Source organism: Zosterops lateralis (genome assembly GCF_965231275.1).
Source record: "Zosterops lateralis genome assembly, chromosome: 28".
NCBI lineage: Eukaryota > Metazoa > Chordata > Aves > Passeriformes > Zosteropidae > Zosterops > Zosterops lateralis.
Window position 1 is genome coordinate 830,559 of NC_139788.1, and position 20,349 is coordinate 850,907.

Sequence of the window (20,349 nt, forward strand, 5' to 3'; positions counted from 1 at the left end):
AGCGCGGGATGTTGACCCACATAGCAAACACTTGGTGAATATTAAAGGCAAAACTTTTCCTTCAAGGGATTTAAAAATCTCTTTTAATTCACCCTCGTTTTCAGTTTTCCCTACACACATCATCTGCATTCCAGGGAATTAACAGAGCAGCAGCTCCATGGCCAGGGAGGGGGGACAAGGAGGTGACAATGACAAACCAAGGACGGCGGCACAGACTCGTCACGCACAAGGAGCACCACAAACATGCCAGGAACCAAACCGGGGCAACACCAGGCACAAGGAACGTCAAAACATCAAGAAGAAAGTTAAAATTGAAACTTACAATTACCTGCTGGTCTGGGGGGATGAACTCCAGGGCCTTCTGGATGACTCTGCAGCCGTACATCTGCAGGGCCAGCGACAGGACGTGCCCGCGGATGCGCTCTGCCAGCGCCAGCTTCTGCTCCAGGCTGCCAAACTGGGACAGGACAGGCCCTCACTGCCAGGGCACAGCCCTCCCCTGGCCTCTGCCACTGCCCTCCCACCCTGGGGACAGCAGCTGCTCATTGAGAGAGGTGAAGGATCAACCCCATGGGAGAGGGACGGCCAGATGTGTTCTGTGTCTGCCTGGCACACCCTGGAGCCACCAAAGTGACACCAGACAGGCCACCAAGCCCGGGCAGGTCACAGCCACAGGGCTGCCAGAGTTCCACACCTCAGGCATGCACAGGGTGGGCTCGTTGGGATGTCTGGGCAGGGCCAGGGGTTGGATTTGATCCCTGTGGGTCCCTTCCAGCTCAGGAGATTCTGTGACTCTGATCCTCAATTGCTGGGCACAAGCACCAGGAACCCCTAATGAAGGACCAGCCCAGTGTGGAGGGACAAAACACTCTTCCAGCAGCTGCTGTTACTGGAGGAGTTTGTCCTTTATTCCTAAACCCAGGAGCACAGCTCAGCACCCTGGGCAGGTTTGGCTGGATCTGTCCCTCACAGAACACCAGAGTTTGGGCTGGAAGGGACCTTAAGGCTCAGCTCATCCCAACCCCTTTCCACTTTCCACTGGAAATTCCCATCTCCTGCACACTTTGCTGTTTATCCCGACACATTTTGCTCCTCAGAGTGTTACTTTTCAGAGGAATCTGAGCCCCACCCCTCAGTCACCCCATCAGGAATAATCCAACAGCTTGTGGGGAGGAGATGGGGGCAGTGCTGACAGTTATCCATGATTTTATCCTCAAGGCAGGGATTTTAGGGTCATCCCACACCTCAGGGCAGCAGGAACCTCAGGAGGAGCTGCAGGGGAGGGCAGACTCACCTCGAAGAACTTCTGGATGACATAATTCCCAAAGACATCCACCATGAGCTGGTAGGCTGCCTGCAGGATCTCGTTGAACACCAGCTGACGCTCTGCTGGGGTGGCACGCTCCAGTTTCAGCTGAATAAACCTGGAAAACAGGCCTTGGAGTGATGCCACGGGCACATCTGGTCATTCAAACCCCTTCCCAAAGCCTCACCCCTGTGTTCCAGGAACCACCATCAACAATCCTATTTATTGTGCTGTGAAGATGAAGCACTTTCATTAACCTGAGTGTCCCATGATGAGTTAAATATTCAAATTTAAGACATTTCAGTGATCCACAACTTGCAAAGCTCTGGCAAACAAGGATGATTTATCCAGCTCAGGGGGCCACAGCCATGAGGTCCATTCCACACTCTGGAATCCTCATTCCAGGCAAAGCAGATCTCAATGGAATAACACAGCAAATCCTCTGTCCAGCTGGATTTTACAATGAGTGAAGCTGTGCCAGAGGGATGAGTGAGCAAACCACAAACAGGGAAACTCCTTTTGAGGAGGAATTCCTGCTGCCAGCACTTGTCCTCAGCCTCAGACAATGCTCTCAGCATGCACAGGGATAGGGATAAGGGACCAGGGCATGGATAGGGATAAGGGAACAAGGCAGGGACGGGGATAAGGGGACAAGGCAGGGACAGGGATAAGGGGACAAGGCAGGGATGGGCCTCATGGGACAAGGGAACAGGGCGTGCACAAGGATTGTTGTGGTGTCTGGGCAGGACCACAAATGGGACTGGACAGTCCTTGGGGATTCTGAGTGTGACACTGGCTTGGCTTTTCCTGCTTATTCCCTGGTCTGCCTCAGCTTTGGGAAGTGACACAGAACCCAACTGTGAAACTCAACCAACAGAACCCAACCAACAAAACCCAACCACGAAATGCAACCAACAAAAACACAACCAACAAATCCCAACCAACAAAATCCAACCAACAAAACCCAACCGCCAAAAACACAAACACAACCACGAAGCACAACCAACAAAACCCAACCACGAAGCACAACCATGAAACTCAACCAACAAACCACAACCAGCAAACCCAACCCCAAACCACAAGCGACCCCCTTGATGGACCAGCCACTCCCAGCGCACCTGGAGCCGTGCTGGTCCTGGGAGAACTCCATGATGTGGCCGGCGATCTCGCGCAGCTGCAGGTTGGGGTAGCGGTTGTTGCGGAAGTCCTCGAGCAGGCGGCTGCGGCCCGAGGGCATCACGTCCGACATGCCGTAGCGCAGCCGCGACGACGGGAACAACGTGCTGCTGGGGCTGAACAGGCTGGAGGCGCTGCTGGCGCTGCGGTACTTGGCCTCCGCCCCCGGCGCCGCTGAGATGTACCGGCCGCTGCCGTTCGTCAGGCCCCCTGAGACACAGGAACACGGCATGGATGAGGATAAGGGGACAGGGCATGAATGGGGAAAAGGGAATAGAGAACAGGGCATGGATGGGGATAAGGAGATGGAGAACAGGGCATGGATAGGAGATAAGGGAACAAGGTATGGATGGGGATAAGGAGATGGAGAACAGGGCATGGATAGGAGATAAGGGAACAAGGCATGGATGGGGATAAGGGAACAGGGCATGGATGGGGATAAGGGAACACGGCACGGACAAGGGAACAGGGCATGGATGGTGGTAAGGGAACAAGGCATGGATGAGGATAAGGGGACAGGACATGGATGGGAACAAGGGAATAAGAGAACAAGGCATGGATGGGGGTATGGGAATAGAGAACAGGGCAGAGATGGGGGTAAGGGAACAGGGCATGGACAAGGATAAGGGAACAGGGATAAGGATAAGGGAAAAGGGCATGGATAGGGACAAGGCATAGATGAGCATAAGGGAATAGAGAACAGAGCATGGATGGGGACAAGGGAGTAGGACATGGATGAGGATAAGGGAATAGAGAACAAGGCATGGATGAGGATGAGGGAACAGGGCATAGATGGAGATAAGAGGACAAGGCAGGGATGCGGATAAGAGAACAGAGCATGGACAAGGGAACAAGGCATGGATGGGGAAAAGCGAATGGAGAACAAGGCATGGATGGGGGTAAGGAGACAGGGCATGGACAAGGAAACAGGACATGGATGAGGATAAGGGAACAGGGCACGGATAGGGACAAGGCATGGATGAGAATAAGGGGACAAGGGAACAAGGCATGGATAAAGGTAAGGGAATAGAGAACAAGACATGGATGGGGATAAAGGGACAAGCCATGGGTGAGCCTTGTGGGAAAAGGGAACATGGCATGGATGGGCCTCATGGGGATAAGGGGACAGGGCATGGATGGGCCTCATGGGGACACAGATGTGACACTGGATCCCCGAGTTCTGTTCCATCATGAGGGGGATCTGACATTGAGCTAAGCAGGATTTTGAAGTGGGATTTCTAAGAATTTCTAGGTGAGGTTTCCTCACTGGAAGGATGTTCAGACACTGGAACTGCCCAGAGAGGTTTGGAGTCCCCATCCCTGGAGATGTCCATGGAATGAACATGTGGCACTCAGTGCTCTGGTGCAGACTGGTCACAGGTTGGACCTGAAGACCTTGGGGGGCTTCTCCAACCTTGATGATCCTGTTTTACCATGTTCAGACCACGTTCTGTTCCTCCTCCTGTGTTCAAGCTGTCTGCACCAGACCAGTGGCAACTCCAACATTCCCAAATTTCCACTTTTTTGCTGTTTCCACTACCTTTGCCTCCATCCTCATGTTTTTCCCACCTCTCCTGCTGCCCTGGCAAGGACTGAGTTAAAAAGAACTGTGCTGGGTGGTGGGGGATGATATAAAAGTATAAACCATGTGGACAGAACCACAAACCACTATTCAACACAGGTAAATACCAATAAATTAAAACAAAAAAAAGACTTTAAACCCCTGTGCTTTCACTAGTGGCTGAAATATCTGCACCCACATCACCAGAGATGTTGTGTCACCAAAAAACAGGAATATGGGGATGGGTGATGAGAAGCTCTGACAGGAACACACTGAAACCTCCCAGTGCTGTTTCCCTGCTGTTTGTCAGGATGTGGCTCAGCAGAGGATTTGATTTCTGCCTTTCCTGCAGGGCTGGGGATCCCTCTGCTGGTGCAGGAGGAGCCTGCACGGGTTTTTCTGGGTGGAACAAAGTCCTGCTCACACAGGGAGCTGGTGAGGCAGGGGGGAATCCCAGGGAAATGAGGCTGCAGGAATCTCTGTCAGGGAGGGGAGAGATCCAAGGAAACCTCGGCAGTGGCTGCAGAGAAGCAGCTCCTGGCTGGAATTAAACTATTCCATAAAAACAGAGCTGAGGGAGCTGCACTCCTCAGCCATTGACACCTGGAGGAAGCTCCCATGCAGGAAACTGGGTGAGGATTCTGTGTCTGATAACAGCCTAATTAATTATTAATTATGATTTCTGTGGCTCACTTCCAGCTCAGGATATTTTATGACTCTACAACTCTGAGCTGGACAAATTTCTCTGGAGCTGGTGCTAAAATTCTCCTTTCCCAAGGAAGGGGAAGACCCTTTTCCCTGTATTTTTTGTTCCAAGGAAACAGATTCACCTTCCTCTGATCCAGAGGAGTTCTTAAGATTTGCTGATTCCAAAGAATTCTAAATTATTTTTTTTTTCTTTTTTTGGTGCAGGGGCAACCAACTCTTTCCTACTGCCAGGTTTGGAATCTGCTTCCCCCTCAGCACTAATTTATTGTGGCCATTTAACTGTCAGCCAAGGCCTCCACAGCTGCATAAATAAAGTTAAAACCCTTCCTGTTCTATTAAAGCTCTGAACAAGGCACGATGGTAAATCTAAACCTGATCTCCAGAAATCATATTTATGACTCTTCCAGCTAAGCTGGAGCCAGCACTGGATTTATCACACATGCATGGAATAAACATGATAAATACAGTGTCTGCTCAGGGGGGAAAAGTGCCCTGAGAAGCAGAAGTTTTGTTAAACCCAGCAGATTCACGGCACGACCAAAAAGCAAGTGAATTTCTGGAGGAAATATTAAATTACCTGCTGCAGGTGCAACAAATAATCTCTTTGGTTTGTTTATGGGGGAATGAACACTTCAGGAGGTTCAGATGAGCACTGCTTTATTATTTAATATTTGCTTTATTTCTTTTTAAGGTTTGCTTTATTGAAGGCCAGACAGAAGCTCTTTTGAGAAGATTCAGCTGCACCAAGTCGTGGATCTTCCCAAAATTATTCCTCCTGTGCTTTTGATAAGGCCACACTGATGGGAAATCTTCCAAGGTAAAGTCACCAAATCCCCAGCTCAAAGCTGAGCACTGCTCCAGGGAATCTTGGTTAAGAGGAGGAATTGTATTCCAAGCTCATTATTCCCAATTTAATGGGGATTTCAAAACATCCCCTTTAAAACCACTTAAATTGAAGATCAACCCTCCTTTATCTATTTTATTCCACAAACCACTGCTGCTGTCACCAAGCCCTGTGCAACAAAATCCTGTTTTATAAACATTTGGGAATATTATCCCTAATTTTGAGCTGAGGAAACGAGGAGGAAATATGGAAACCTGTTCCCAGGACACACTCACCAGGAGGGCTGGACTGGAATTCAAGATTGTTTTCCACCTAAATGATTGTGTGACCCCACACAGCTCCTGCCCAGGGAGAGCAGAGCAGGGCTCTCACCCAGGCTGAATTCACAGGATTCACAGGGTTGGAAGAGACCTTCAAGATCATCGAGTCCAGCCCAGTCCCAACACCTCAACTAAACCCTGAGTGCCACATCCAGTCTTGTTAAACACATCCAGGGATGGTGACTCCACCACCTCCCTGAGCAGGACAATTCCAGAACTTTATCACGCTTTCTGTAAAAAACTTTTTCTTAATATCCAACCTATATTTCCCTTGGTGTATCCTCAGGCTGTGTCCTCTGGTCCTGTCAGTGCTGCTGGAGAAAGAGCCCAACCCCAGCTGAGCACAGGCACCTTTCAGGGGGTTGTGGAGAGTGATCAGGTCACCTCTGAGTCTCCTTTTCTCCAGGATAAACACCCCCAGCTCCCTCAGCTGTTCCTCACAGGGTCTGTGTTCCCAGCCCCTCTCCAGCCTCGGGGCCTCCTCTGGACGTGCTCAAGGGCCTGAATGTCCTTCCTAAACTGAGACACCTAAAACTGGACACAGCACTCAGTGTCCATCCTAAACTGAGGGGACAGAGCTGGACACTCGAGGTGTGGCCTCACCAGTGCTGAGTCCAGGGGCAGAGTGACCTCCCTGCTCCTGCTGGCCACACCACTCCTGATCCAGGCCAGGAGTCACTGGCCTTGTTGGCCACCAGGACACTCTGCTGGCTCATGTTCATGGCTGTCACCAGTGTCCCCAGAAGGAGGATCAGGAGGACCCTTACCCAGGCTGAGGAGGGGACCAGGACCCTTACCCAGGTTGAGGCTGGAGGAGGAGCCGTGCGAGGACAGGGAAGGAGGAGGAGTCTGCGAGTGGCCGGGGCCCTGGCTGGGCAGGGGCATGCCCACGGGCCCGGGGGAGGAGGAGAAGCCCAGGCCGTTGTAGAAGCTGTGTCCGATGGGGGTCAGGCTGCTCGAGGTCCTCTTGTACAGGTCACTGCTGCCCGTCAGCGAGTCCCGCCGCGAGCCGCTGCCCGTGGTGGAGTTGGCCACTGGAGAAAGGGGAAAAACATCGATGGCAACAGCCCAGACACTGCAGAGCCACATCTCCTCTGCTCTGGGCTGCTGCTGGATGAATACAGTCACTGCCAACCAGCCCTGGCACTGCAGGGCCACAGCCCCACTGCTCTGGGCTGCTGCTGGATAAAGTGAGGAAATACAGTCACTGCCAACCAGCCCAGGCACTGCAGGGCCACAGCCCCACTGCCCTGGGCTGGTGCTGGATAAAGTGAGGGAATACAGTCATTGCCAACCAGCCCAGGCACTGCAGAGCCACAGCCCCACTGCTCTGGGCTGGATAAAGTGAGGAAATAGAGTCGCTGTCAATCAGCCCAGTCACCACCTCCCTGGGCAGGATCATCCCAATACTTTATCACTCTTTCTGTAAAAATCTTCTTCCTACCATCCAACCCACACTTCCCTTGACGCACCCTGACATTGAGGCTGAGGAGGGCTCAGCTCAGAGCCCAAACTGTTCAATCTGGGGCTCTCCCTGCCCTCCCTGCCCCAGGCAGGGCTGCAGCCCTCACCTGCCGTGCCGAAGCCGCCCAGGGCTGACCCCAGGGTGGCCCCCAGGGAGCTGCTGCTGCCGAAGCCCAGAGAGGTGTTGGCGGGCTGGGCAGAGCCCTGCGAGAACAGCGAGCTGCTCTGGGAGTTGCTGCTCAGGGAGTTGTTGCCGTAGAAGGAGCTGGAGGCCAGGTTGTTGGTGGGCTGCTGCTGGGGCTGGGGCTGGGGCTGCTGCGTGCCCAGGGGTCGGAAGGGGCCGTTGGTGGTCCCTGCCAGCCCTCCTGCTGCTCCGTTGGCCGATGCCGCTGCTGCCGCCACCGCTGCGGGACACAGAAATGGGTTAAAAACTGGAAAAACCACTCAGAAAATCCATTTTCATCACATTTCTGGAAGTTAAAAGGTATCAGGTCGCTTTCGATCGCTTTTTAATTTTTTGAATTGTTTTTTCTTTTCTTTCAAGACCAAACTCTCCAAAGAGTTCTGTTTTTTCTATCTGAGCTGCCCCATAGCACCCCCGGCTTCAGTCTTGCTGCTCGGGTGTTGTTGGAGCTGCACAGATCAAAAATCAGGAATGGTTCTTTCTCTAAATATCCAAGAGTCCAGTCAGTGCAGCCCCACACTTGCAAAGGCCAATTAAGAAACCTGAGTTTTGAAATAATTGAAATGATCCTTCAGCAGATGAAACAGGAACCTGCGGTGCCAAGAACATCAAACACGAGGAGTTTTGGTTTTCAGCCAGTTCCAAAGTTAAAGAAAAGGCAAAATAAACAAGAGCTGTGAGAAAACAATTAAAAGGCCCATTTCATAATCTGAGCCCAGTGCTGGCACAGGGGCTGCTCACACCAATGGATTCTGGCTGAAAAACCCTTTTAAAAAGCCTTGAGTCCCAAGGAACCCAAATAAATGCCAAAGAAACTCGTGGCAAAAGGCCATTTTAGGCACAGTGATATCATAAAGCACAAATCAGGGAATAGTTTGGGTTGGAAGGGAGAGAGAACTCATCCTGTTCCACCCCAGGGACACCTCCCAGTGTCCCCAATGTCCAGCCTGGCCTTGGGCACTGCCAGGGATCCAGGGGCAGCCACAGCTGCTCTGGCAATTCCAGCCCAGGGAACAATTCCCAGTTCCCAATCTCCCATCCAGCCCTGCCCTGGGCACTGGGATCCATTCCCTGTGTCCTGTCCCTCCATCCCTTGTCCCCAGTCCCTCTGCAGCTCTCCTGGAGCCCCTTTAGGCCCTGCCAGGGGCTCTCAGCTCTCCCTGGAGCTGCTGGGGAGGCTGGTGCTGCTTCCAGGGGACAAATTTAAATACCTGCTGTGAAACTCTACAAAACAACTCAAGCTCCTGCTCCTCCCCCTCTCCGTGGCTGCTCCGGAGGCTCAGGCAAGTTGAGCACAAAGGAGGTTTCTCAACAACCATCCCCAGATGGATCTCAGTGAGGGCAAGTTTGTCATCACTGCCAGCGGAGCACCGAGGGGTGGGGACAGCGGGGACACAGCGGGACCTTGGAGGGAGGACAGGACTGACCTGAGCCAGGAGGAGACAGGACTGACCTACAGGAGGGGACAGGACTGACCTGAGTGACCAGGAGGGGACAGGACTGACCTGAGTGACCAGGAGGGGACAGGACTCACCTGCCTGGGCTGCAGAGGAGCTGATGATGACAGGGGCAGGGGCCACCAGGCGCACAGGAGCCCCCAGGCCGTTCCTGGCCCCAGCATTGACCACCAGGGCTCCAGTTTGGTCGTAATAAGCAGCAGGAGCCAGCACTGGGTAACCTGCAGGGTAACACAGGTGACAAACACATCACTCATGTCTTTATACTAAGAATTTCAGGTAGAAAAGAGTTTTTGCTCCCTGAATGTTTTATATGACACTGTCACCAGTGTAAATTCAGCTAAAAAAGGGTTTAAAATATTAAAGCACCATTTTTGCTCCATGACAAGTACAGCACGTGCTGGGATTGCTCAGAGCTGAGGCTGCCAGAGTGCACCCACAGGGAACTTCACTTCTGGATTTTGGAAGGTTGGTACCATAAAATACTCTTTAATGCATGTAAATAAACTCTCCTAAATGTTGGTGTTACACACAGCAGCAGACTGACAGAATACAGTGATTTAGGCACCTCATTAGGGACTTTTACATTAAATGAAAACATTAAAATTAAATGCAGTGACTCTCTAAGGCGGGGGGTCACTAAGAGAACGCTCCCTGTGAATATTTGCTTTGCAAATACAGGTACAAACATATATCTATAATTGTATATATGTGTGTGTTTGCTTTGCAAATACAACACAAATAACAGAGATGAAAGGAAATCTGCAGACTGCTGGAAATCTGCACAGTTCACTTTGTAACTCAATACTGCAACATTCTTCTTAAGCAATAAAAAAAACCCCCATTATCAACCACGGGACTCTGCCAGTCTGAAATCCAAATAATCCTTTCTTCCTTACATCTGACCAGCAGGACATATCTGCACATTATTCTAATGAGCTCAGATTTGTCCTCTGCCATCACAATAATATTCTGAATAACTGAACTTCAGCAGCATTTTTACCCCAAAGCCTCGGGGATCAGAATCAGAATTCCTACAGCAGCTCCTCCAATGAAGAGCCAGAAATAAGAACTAAACCCTGCTCCCTTTTATCCCTTTCCTTCCCCTGTTTTTAAGCCTCTTGGAAGGGCAATCATGGAAGGGAGCCCCTGTTAAATCAAGCACCTGGCAGGGATGGAGAGCTGAGATGAATGAACAGGACTGAGAAATCTCTGAGGTTTAAAATACAGATCTCATAATCAATAACAATCCAGAGAAAAATCTGGAGGTGATTTTGCACAGGAGCTTGGAGTGCAGTGCACCCACAGGGAGGTGACATTAGTGTCCCCTGCGACCCCTCAGTGCTGCCCAGGTGGGGACACACCCCTGGATTAACCCCAAACCAAGAGAGCAGGCACAGCTGATGCCAGGCCAAGGCAGAGCCCACTCCCCAGCCCTCCTGGCCCTGGGGGAGCCTCACCTGGCATTCCTGCTGCCAGCCCCTGCCCGAAGGCCAGCGCGGAGTTGACGGCGGCGGCGGCCACCAGAGGATCCGTCTGCTGGCCCTGCTGGTTCTGGTTGGGGGTCAGGGGACGCTGGCTGGCCCCTCCACGGAGCACCTGGAGGGGACACAACAGCCACTGCTTGGTCTGGGATCCAGGAGAGAGCCACTGGCACCAGCAAGAGCAGGACCGGGGGGGAATCTTCTCTCCTTTGCTCTTAATTTGCTTTTCTTCACGTTCGAAAAGGACATTGAGGGGCTGGAGTGAGTGGAATGGAGCTGGGAAGGGTCTGGAGCCCCAGGAGGGGCTGAGGGAGCTGGGGAAGGGTCTGGAGCCCCAGGAGGGGCTGAGGGAGCTGGAAAAGGGGCTCAGGGGGAGAAAAGGGGGATCAGGGGGCACAGCCATCAGGAATAGGAATGGGAACAGGCACAGGAATGGGAATAAGCAGGGGAATGAGAATAGGAACAGGAATGAGAATGGGCACAGGAATGGGAACAGGCTCAGGAATGGGAATAAGCAGGGGAATGAGAATAGGAACAGGAATGAGAATGGGCACAGGAATGGGAACGGGCACAGCCCTGAGGCTGCCAGAGCTCCCAGCAATGCCCAGGGTGGGATTGTTGGGGGGTCTGTGCAGGGCCAGGGCTTGGAATCCACGATCCTTGTGGGGCCATTTCCAGCTCAGGACAGTCCCAGCCCGCAGCCCAGCTGTCCCCTGTCCCCAGGCCTTACCTGCTGCTGGCCCTGCTGGGTTTGCTGCGTGGTTTGCTGGTTGGCAGAGTTGGTGGCGGCGGCGGCGGCGGCCGCCTGCTGCTGGAAGAGGCTGGCGGGATAAACTCCCCAGGGAGTGACTCCATAGTACTGGTGGGGCACCACAGCTGGGCCTGGAACACAGCACGGGCAGGGTGAGCTCCTGCAGGGGGGCCAAGGGCACACAGCACCCCAAAAACACCTGCTGGTGTGCCTGCTTTAGTGTGATCTCTGTGAAATTTGGAATTTCTGTCTCACGTTTTATAAAGTTTCAGCTCAGACCTGTAATTTCATCACTGCGTGAGGTCAAACCCTGCCAGCAGCGATTCCCTGTTTTTATTGGTGTGTCCTGGTTTCACAGGGAAGGAACAAAAATCTCCAACCCAAACAGAGGAAGCTTGTTTCAGGCACAGAGATGAACTTCTCATCCCAGCTCGCTGCCATCCACCTCCAGCTCCTCAATAAATCACCAAACCCTCCTCACAGCTGGAGTGCATCAACTCTCAAGTGTTAAAATGTTCTTTTTCCAGCCCTGCTTTGCATTTGCAAATCTCCCCCTAAAAGAGGCTGCACCATCCTGTCCCTTCCCACATTCCCTCCTCAAACTTCACGTTCCTTCCTCAAACTTAAGAGGCTTAAAAATAATAATAATAATAATCTTGGAGAGCAGCAGAAAAAGCCTCACTTTTGAAGATTCCTTGTGTTTATCAGGTCTGAGGACACCAGAGAAATTTGGGGACAGCAGAATGGCAGATCCTTAAATAATCCCAGTTGGAATAACACTGAGGAATCTCTCAGTGCTGGAGGAAGGAGGAATGGGGGATGTAGTTGGGAATAAAGAGAATATTTCTGCTTTTCTGCTGAGCTTTCATAAAGATCTCAAACAGTCATATTAAAAAATATTATTTGGTTCCCATCTGTGTTGTTTGGTGGGAATATTCCCCAGCAGGAATAACTCAGGCAGAGCCAGAGGCAGGTGTGACACTGGAATAAACAAATCTTTAGAGAATCTTGGTCATGGCTGGAGTAAAAACAGGGATTTATTTTTAAAGAGAGACACTCAGCACTGGGTTCTGCCCAAGCCTGTGATTGTGTGGAAAATGAGGGATGACAAAAAGGGAGGTGCAAACACAGTGCTGAGTGCTCAGTGTCAGCCTGGCTGCGACAAAGGGGGAAAATCCTCAAAGTCCCTTTTCCTTTTGGTTTTTGTTCCCTTCTTGATTTTTTTTTTTTTTACAGTAACAGGCTGAACTGAACTCCTGCAGAAAGCCAAGAACATGGATGAGCTCCTGCTCCCACATCCACACTTCAGGATATTCATCCCATGTTTTGTGCCAAATATTAAATTCACATTTCCAACATGTAAGAGTTACTCTCCTTACATTATTCTGTTTTTAACTCCTTTGCTTTCCCTGAATTTAGGCTTTAGGTGCCCAGCTCTGTGCACAGCAGGGAGGTGCTGGCTAATTCCAGACATTTGGGTTTGTATCTCAATCCAAAGCCCCTCCTTGCTGGATTTACAGAACCAGAGAGGCTGATCTGCCTCTCCCACTCAGCTCTGCAGCAGCAACCCCTCATTTCTTACCTTCCAGCCTGGAAATTCATGAGCAGTGCTGGCTGAAATGGGAAAAAAACCTGCAGCAAATGCATCAGTGCCAGGAAGGTGGTGCCTGTGGTGCCTCAGCAGGCACAGACAGGTGAGCAGTGAGTATTTTAACCTGTTTATAATCACTGAATGCACATCAAACCCCAACTCCCGGGGTTCTCCTGCACCCAACAGGGAAAGAGCTGCAATTGCTCCCTTTTAATGCAAGTCATTAACCTGCATTTGCCCTCAGGCTGCTGAAGTTGCTGCAACTCCCTTTATCTGGGCAAAATTTGGGCACCTCTCTGGGATATTTTACTCCCAGCTCTTAATTACCAACCAAGCAGAGCCTGGATGGGTTTTTTCTCCTGGTCAGAGGTTGCTGGCAGAGCCTTGGGTGTGTAAAAGCAGAGGAGACACAAAAGCTTTGAGGTCTGCAGGCAGCTGGGCTTGAACAGGGCTGCGAGTCTGGCTCAGCTGCTCCAGCATAGCAGAGAGAGGCTCATTATTGAACAGAGTTCTCAGTGAGGGCAAGTGTGGCATCACTGCCAGGCTCCAGCAGCACCCAGAGTGTTCTCTCCCTGCAGGATAACACTGAACCTGCCTCTGGACTCACCAGAGATGGGCTTTTCTGGGGAAATAAACACATTCCAGCACCTCTGCAGGCAAATATTCCCTGTGCTGGTGCCACTGGGCACCCACAGCTGCTCCTCTCAGGGATTTACACTCAGTAAATGCAGCTGGGAGTGTGTTCAGAGTGGGGTTTGTGCTCCCACATTCATCCACCTCTCCACAAAGAGCAGGACTCTCCTCCTTTAAACATTTAACCTCAGAGGGAATCATTTCTCACCACCCAAGGCTGAAAACCCCAGAATCTGCTGTAGGAGCCTCTGATTCTCCTGTATCCTGGTTATCCCACATTCACCCATCTCTCCACAAAGAGCAGGACTCTTCTTCACCTCAATCATTTCCCACTATTTAAGGCTGAAAACCCCAGAACCTGCTGTAGGAGCCTCTGATTTTCCTGTCCCCAGGTTATTCCAGCATTCATCCATCTCTCCACAAAGAACAGGACTCTCCTCCTTTGAACATTTAACCTCAGAGGGAATCATTTCCCACCACCCAAGGCTGAAACAATCCCAGAATTTGGTGTGGGAGTCTCTGCCTTTCCTGTCCCCAGGTTATCCCACATTCCCCCACCTCTCCACAAAGAACAGGAACACTTTTCTACCTGGAACACTCCACCCCAGAGGGAATCATTCCCCAGCTGGCCTTAAAAAAGGCAAGTTTTCAGGTTTTTTTGAGTGACATCTTTCTCAAATGATGGAAGGCAATTCAAAGGCAGCAGTATCTTCCCCACAGTTTAAAATCTAAATGATTTTTTTTTCTAGGAACTTCTTCCCTCTGCATTCAAATTTGTTCTTTAAAATGCTGCTATTGTTGGGAGAGAAGAGCATTATCCCAGAGCTGCCAGTCTCACAGTCATGACAAACCTGCCATAACTTTAACTGACAGGTTATCTCTGCCATAAAACACACCCCAAAGTTCCCTCTCTGCTCTCAGAGTGACTGTGAACAATAAACTCCAAACTCATTTCTTCCATCTCAGAAACCTCTCCCAATTTAACACTCCCAGGCACATCAAAGAGGTTTTTTGGTTTTATAGAAACATTTAAATTGTCCCATGTCCCTCCAGTGCTGCTCTCAGAGAAAAAAAAGGGTTCTCAAAACTGCTCAGGCCTAGACAGAAAATATCCTTCTCTGAAATAAAGTTTATCTTGTCATTTCTAGGGCCCAAGCCTGATGAGAGGGTTAAAATAACTCCTATTTCTCAGTGGTGTAACACTGTAAATACACCCAGCACGTTACACATTGTTTTGGTTCTTTTAAGAGTTATAAATTTAGAATTATTCGAGTAGAGGCCTTAATGCCAAGTTTTGGGATGCTTTAGGTATCCCTGGGGAGTTATTTCCACTTCAAATGCCTAAAACTCGAGTTAAGCACAGCCTAGATGGGCTTTTCTCCAGGTCACAAAAGCTCAGGCAGCTGCAGCTTCAGCAGAGCTGAGAAAAAAGAAAGAAAAAATCGTGGCCAACACTTTGTATTTCCTGGAAATGTGGCCCAGTTCCATCTGTTCTCTCTATGAAATGAAGCTGCTGCTCTGCACTCTGGTGTCACCCAGGAATGGAGCCCTGAGGTGCTGCAGGAAGCTCTTTTTGTGCAGGAATCACCCACAAATCCCCTCCTGTGCCTGCAGCTGGGGCTGCCAGTGCTCTGGGCCCTCCTCCCCGACCTTCCCCCTGGCATTGGCCAGCAGAGCTCAGCTCACCCAGCCCTGCCCCATCCACCCTCACAGGAGGCTTTATCAGCTCCTGCCCCAGCAGAAATGTCCTCGTGCTCCTGGCCTTGGCTCTGTCCCTCGGTGTCCCTGCTCTGCCAACACCACGGTGTCCCCATGGATTGCACAACCCCACACACAATTCCCATCAGCAGCCCAGGCCAGATCCCAAATTACAACCAAAATTCTTTACATGCATCTGCATGACCCACTAACAACTCCCTCCAAGTTCAGAGCCACTGAATTCCCATTTCAGACTGACCCCAGGGGGACCTCAAAGCTCAAAACTCAGCAGGGTTATTGAAGAGCTGGACCAAAGTCCTGTCCCAAACCACAGAGTGTCACATTTTGTCACACAACCCATTGTCACACAACCCATTTTATCCCCAGTTTCAATGACAAACTCTGGTTTTACTCACAGCCATTATATCGATTATTATCAATTACCAGGGTTTGATTTGGGACAAGGCACCCCAAAAAAAAAGAGGATTGAAATGAGTGTATGAGCTGTCAGTGGAGCAGTGAGATCCTCCACAAACAGCCCCACTCCAAACAGGGTTTATTTACAGCACAGAACATTCCCTCTGCCTTGCTCAAGGAAAGCCAGGCATGGTAAGAAAAATATTCCTCTAAAAGCACATTCTTCCTTTAAAAATCCTCTCCTAAAAGCATGTTCCACCTTTAAAAATACCCTTTAGAACCACGTTCTTCCTGTAAAAATCCTCTCCCCTTTAAAGCACATAATTCCCCTCCTAAAAGCACGTCCCTGCTTTGCCCCCAGTGCTTGGGCAAGAGTTTTATGGCACCCAGAGCTGCAGTTCAACGTTCACCGTGTCCCCACAGTGCCTGATAAGCTCCAGAGTCACCAAGTGTGGCTGGGAAAGATCTGTGGGAGATCCTGCAGAGGTTCTATCTCGGCCACCACCTGGAAAAGGGCACGTTCCCAGCACGAGCTCAGCAGACATGGATGTGTTTGCCCCTCAGGAAGGGGAAATTCCCCCCAGGATTTCAGGAAAGAGATCATTGGCAGAATGCAGCACAAGCTGAAGAGAAAGAGGAGACAACTCTCCTGGCATGAAACACATCCTGTGTCTTTCCAGCCTTGACTAAGTTTGTCTTCAGAGGTTTTCCTTGCTGCTGTCAGTCACCAAAACACCCCAAAAATGGAGGAATATTTGAGTCTGTGAGTGGTTGCCTTCCCAACTGCTCTGGGAGCCTGACCCCACATAGTACATGTTAAACAAAAGTTATCAATGACAAACTCTGGTTTAACTCACAGCCATCATATCAATTATTATCAATCATCAGTGTATCAATTCTCTCCCCACAGAAATGCTGATGTTCCCCTTTGGCAGTCACAGATCCAGAGCAGCTCTGGAGCAGGGAATGGTGGAGGAACCCATTTTATCCCAAATTTCAATGACAAATTCTGGTTTTACTCACAGTCACAGCATTGTATCAATTCTCCCCCCATAAAAATGCTGATGCTCCCCTTTGGAAATCACAGATCCAGAACAGCTCTGGAGCAGGGAATGGTGGAGGAACCCATTTTAGCCCAGTTTCAATGACAAACTCTGGTTTTACTCAACCATTCTATCAATTACCATTATATCAATTCTCTCTCCAGAGAAATGCTGATGTTTCCCCTCCACAGTCACAGATCCAGAGCAGAGAATGTTGAGGGAACCCATTTTATCCCTAATTTCAACAACAAACTCTGGTTTTACTCACAGCCACAGCACAGTACCAACTCTCCCTCCCAGAAAAGCTGATGTTCCCCTTTGGCAGTGACAGACCCAGAGCAGCTCTGGAGCAGCGAATTTTGGAGGAACCCATTTTATCCCCAATTTCAACGACAAACTCTGGTTTTACTCACACCCACAGCACAGTACCAACTCTCCCCCCCAGAGAAGCTGCAGTTTCCCCTCCCCAGAGGCAGCCCCAGGGCAGGAGGGGCCCGGAGGAGCTGGTGTCTCACCCAGGGTGGCAGCGGCCGCCAGCCCGGCCGCGTAGGGATCCGTCCCTGGAGGAGCCGCGCTGATGATGTACGGGTTGGGGACAAAGGCAGCGGGGGCTAAACCTGCTGGAAACATTCCTGTCAGTAAAAACACACTCAACACCACTGCAGCCCCACCACGACCCCCCCTGCTGCTGCCTGGGCAACACCAAACTCGGGCTGGGTTTGTGTTTTCGGGCTGGGTTTGTGTTTTCGGGCTGGGTTTGTGTTTTTAAGTTTTTTACAGGTGGTTTTTTACAGGGAGGGAAGGAGTGGCGAGTGTTGATGGGCAAAGGAGAGATCTGGCATTAAAAAAACCCCAATTGCAAGGATTCAATGCTCTTTAAGAGGTAAAATCTTTTATATCCAGCTTCTGCAGGGCAGACAGACCCTGTTCAGGAGAGTGGAGTTTGTTACTCCTCTGTGTTTCCTGCAGGAGCCAAACCAGCCCGTTGTGAGCTCAGTGCCCAGCACAGGATCCCAGCACTCCACCTGCTCAGCCTGGAAAACCATTCCCTCCCTCTGCAAAGGGACAGTTTAATCATTAGAGAAAGCCCAGGTGGGTGGGAGGTGAAGGTGAAGGGGAGGAAGTTAAAAGCTCAATAATTTCAATCCCTGGACTCTGCTGAGCACACCGAGGGCACAGCACAGAGCTGGGAGAGCCCATCGGGTTTATCTTGGGGTTTTGGGCAGGAAGAACCACCACAAATTGCTTACTGTGCTAAAAACATTGAAGTTTAATCATCCAGGAGTAGCCCTTCTGTAGTTTTCCTGGTTTTCTGCACATGATGAAGTGCTTTATTCCCATTTAATAAATATATTTAGTGAATAATTTTTATTAATATCAACCATGTGTTTACGTAAATCAGTTTTTACTTATAACACCCCAGGCAGCACATTCAGCTGATATTAAATTGCATTTCCCCTCAATTCACTGTGCTCTTAACCCTGATTTATGTTTCACTCAGAGACTTCCAAAGCCTCTCCAGCCTGACCAGCACCCTCAGGATGGTGAGTGTCACTCCTGCCACTCTTTTAAAAATCTTAAGTGTGCAAGAGAGTCTTTAACAGCACACTCCTGTGCTGATTATCATCTGTAACACACTCAAAACCCTCCCAAAGCCTCTTCCCCTGGTGTTTCGAGGAGCAGGGCAGGGAGAGGGGCTGGGGGAGAGGCAGACTCACCTATGTGTGGCTGGTGGGCAGCAGCCAGGGCGTACTGCTGCTGCTGGGCTGCTGTCAGCTGCTGCACGGCCAGGGCGTTGGGCCTCTGGAACAGCTGTGGGCAGAGCAAAAACACCCTTAGACTGGGCAGAAATAGCCTTTAAACCGGGCACAAACAGTCCTTAAACTGGGTAATAATAGTCCTTAGACTGGGCACAAACAGTCCTTAGACTGGGCACAAACTGCCCTTAAACCGGGCACAAAATACCCTTAAACCAGGCACAAAAACCCTTAAACCCAGCGCAAACAGTCCTTAGACCTGGCACAAACAGTCCTTAGACCTGGCACAAACAGTCCTTAGACCTGGCACAAACAATCCTTAAACTGGGCACAGAATCTGGGCATAAACTGGGCATAAATACGCTTAAACCAAGCACCAACACCTCTTAAACTGAGAACCAACAGTCTCTAAAATCAGGCAGGGAGCACAGTGTCCTTTAATCAGGCACAAAATACAAACAGTGCCCTGAAATCAGGCCCAAAATACAGTGTCCCTTAACCGGGCACAAACACACCAGTGCTGTACTTAATTCTCAGGCACAAACACACCTTAAATTGGGCACAAACACACCTTAAATTGGGCACAAACACACCAGCACTCTGTGAACTCAGGGAAATGGGCTGGCAGTGGGAATGACTTCACAAATCACTGTGAGCACAGTTTTCTCCCTCAGAAAAGACTTGGATGCCCAAACCCTGACAATTTTCACACCTATTATCCTGCCCTCTTTTCACACAACTGAACTGCTGGCAGAAGCAGCAATAATTCTGCCCAAATTTTTGGCAGGAACCCACGACCATCAAGAAGCAGCCCAGAAACATCAAGAAAACCTGATTTTTTTTTATTATTATTATTTTTAAGGCAAAAAATTGGAGTTGGTTCTCCTGAGAGGAGGGTGAGCAAAGCTGTGTGAGAAAAACCCACCTTTATTTTTGTCTTTTTACACATCTGAGGGATCAGGGTTGGGTTTATGAGGTGGAAATGCAGCACTGAGGGGAGGCAGAATTAACCTGCTCTGTGCCAAAGCCTCGCCCACAACTTTGTTTGCTCATCCCTCGGCACCTTGGGGCTCCTACAAACACCCAGGGGGTATCAGAGAGGAAAATATCACAACACACAACTCTCCTGCTTTAAAAGTAATTCTGGCATCCCAGGCCTTACACCAGAGCAAGACAAAGACTTGGAACTATCTGGGTTTTTTTACTTTTTGAACTCTACAGCAGCAATTTAATTTAATCATTAAATTTTCCATCATTAACCTCGCAAAGATGCTGTAGAACAGAGCAGCCAGTTGAGCTCCAATACAGATATTTACATTGCTTTTTAAGACTGTGATAACTCAGCACCAACTTGGCAATGCTTTCCCTCACTCCACACTGCCAGAGGCTCTTCTGCTGGAAAAAATCAGATATTTTAGGGAAGCCAGGGAGAGTTATATATCCCTGCAATCAGCTACAACAAAGGATTCCCTTCTTCTTTGAGGGGTATCAGGCTTGCAAAAGGGAGAGCAATAAAGTTTACAATCATTACCCAAACAGGAGCAGAGCAGGAGTGGATTGCTGGAGCCAGGCCCAGCATTCAGCAGCAGCCAAGGGAGGCTCTGCACCAGGGAGAGTCTGGCCTTGTGTGGGAGAAAGGTCAAACAAACCTAAGCCAGGCTCAGATAAAGCCTTGGAGTACTGGACTCTGCCCTGGGGGTTTAAACCAGCCTCAGGTGGAAGGAGGTTTGAACTTGGAATTGTCTCAGGCTGCTTTGGCTAAGGCAGAAAAGCCCAATGTGAGGCTCAGCAAGTGTTGACTCTCAGTCACTTCTTGGGCTCCAGGGTGGGTGTTTGGGGGATTTTTTAGCACTTTTTACTACTAAAGCCCAATTTGGAGCTTAACAGAACCCAAGGCAGGGCTCAGCCAAGCCCAGTGCAGGGCTCACACCTGGGCTGAGCAGGTGTTGACTCTC

At 50.2% G+C, this 20,349-nt stretch overlaps 1 protein-coding gene across 7 annotated transcripts in view; it reads right to left on the bottom strand.

Annotated features, from left to right (window-relative positions):
- The window catches only part of PUM1 (pumilio RNA binding family member 1), a 63,030-nt gene that overhangs the window by 13,008 nt on the left and 29,673 nt on the right, over positions 1–20,349 (bottom strand). For 4 of the 7 annotated variants that reach the window (XM_083879535.1, XM_083879533.1, XM_083879538.1 and 1 more), the window contains 10 exons: positions 18,356–18,449; positions 17,153–17,257; positions 11,235–11,386; positions 10,481–10,619; positions 9,098–9,241; positions 7,487–7,783; positions 6,713–6,949; positions 2,425–2,692; positions 1,295–1,424; positions 323–457 (listed from right to left, as the gene is read on the bottom strand). In XM_083879535.1, coding sequence (XP_083735661.1) covers positions 323–457; positions 1,295–1,424; positions 2,425–2,692; positions 6,713–6,949; positions 7,487–7,783; positions 9,098–9,241; positions 10,481–10,619; positions 11,235–11,386; positions 17,153–17,257; positions 18,356–18,449 — 1,701 coding nt within the window. The remainder of the gene's footprint in view (positions 1–322; positions 458–1,294; positions 1,425–2,424; positions 2,693–6,712; positions 6,950–7,486; positions 7,784–9,097; positions 9,242–10,480; positions 10,620–11,234; positions 11,387–17,152; positions 17,258–18,355; positions 18,450–20,349) is intronic. The other 3 variants (XM_083879537.1, XM_083879534.1, XM_083879536.1) reach the window with 3 other exon arrangements.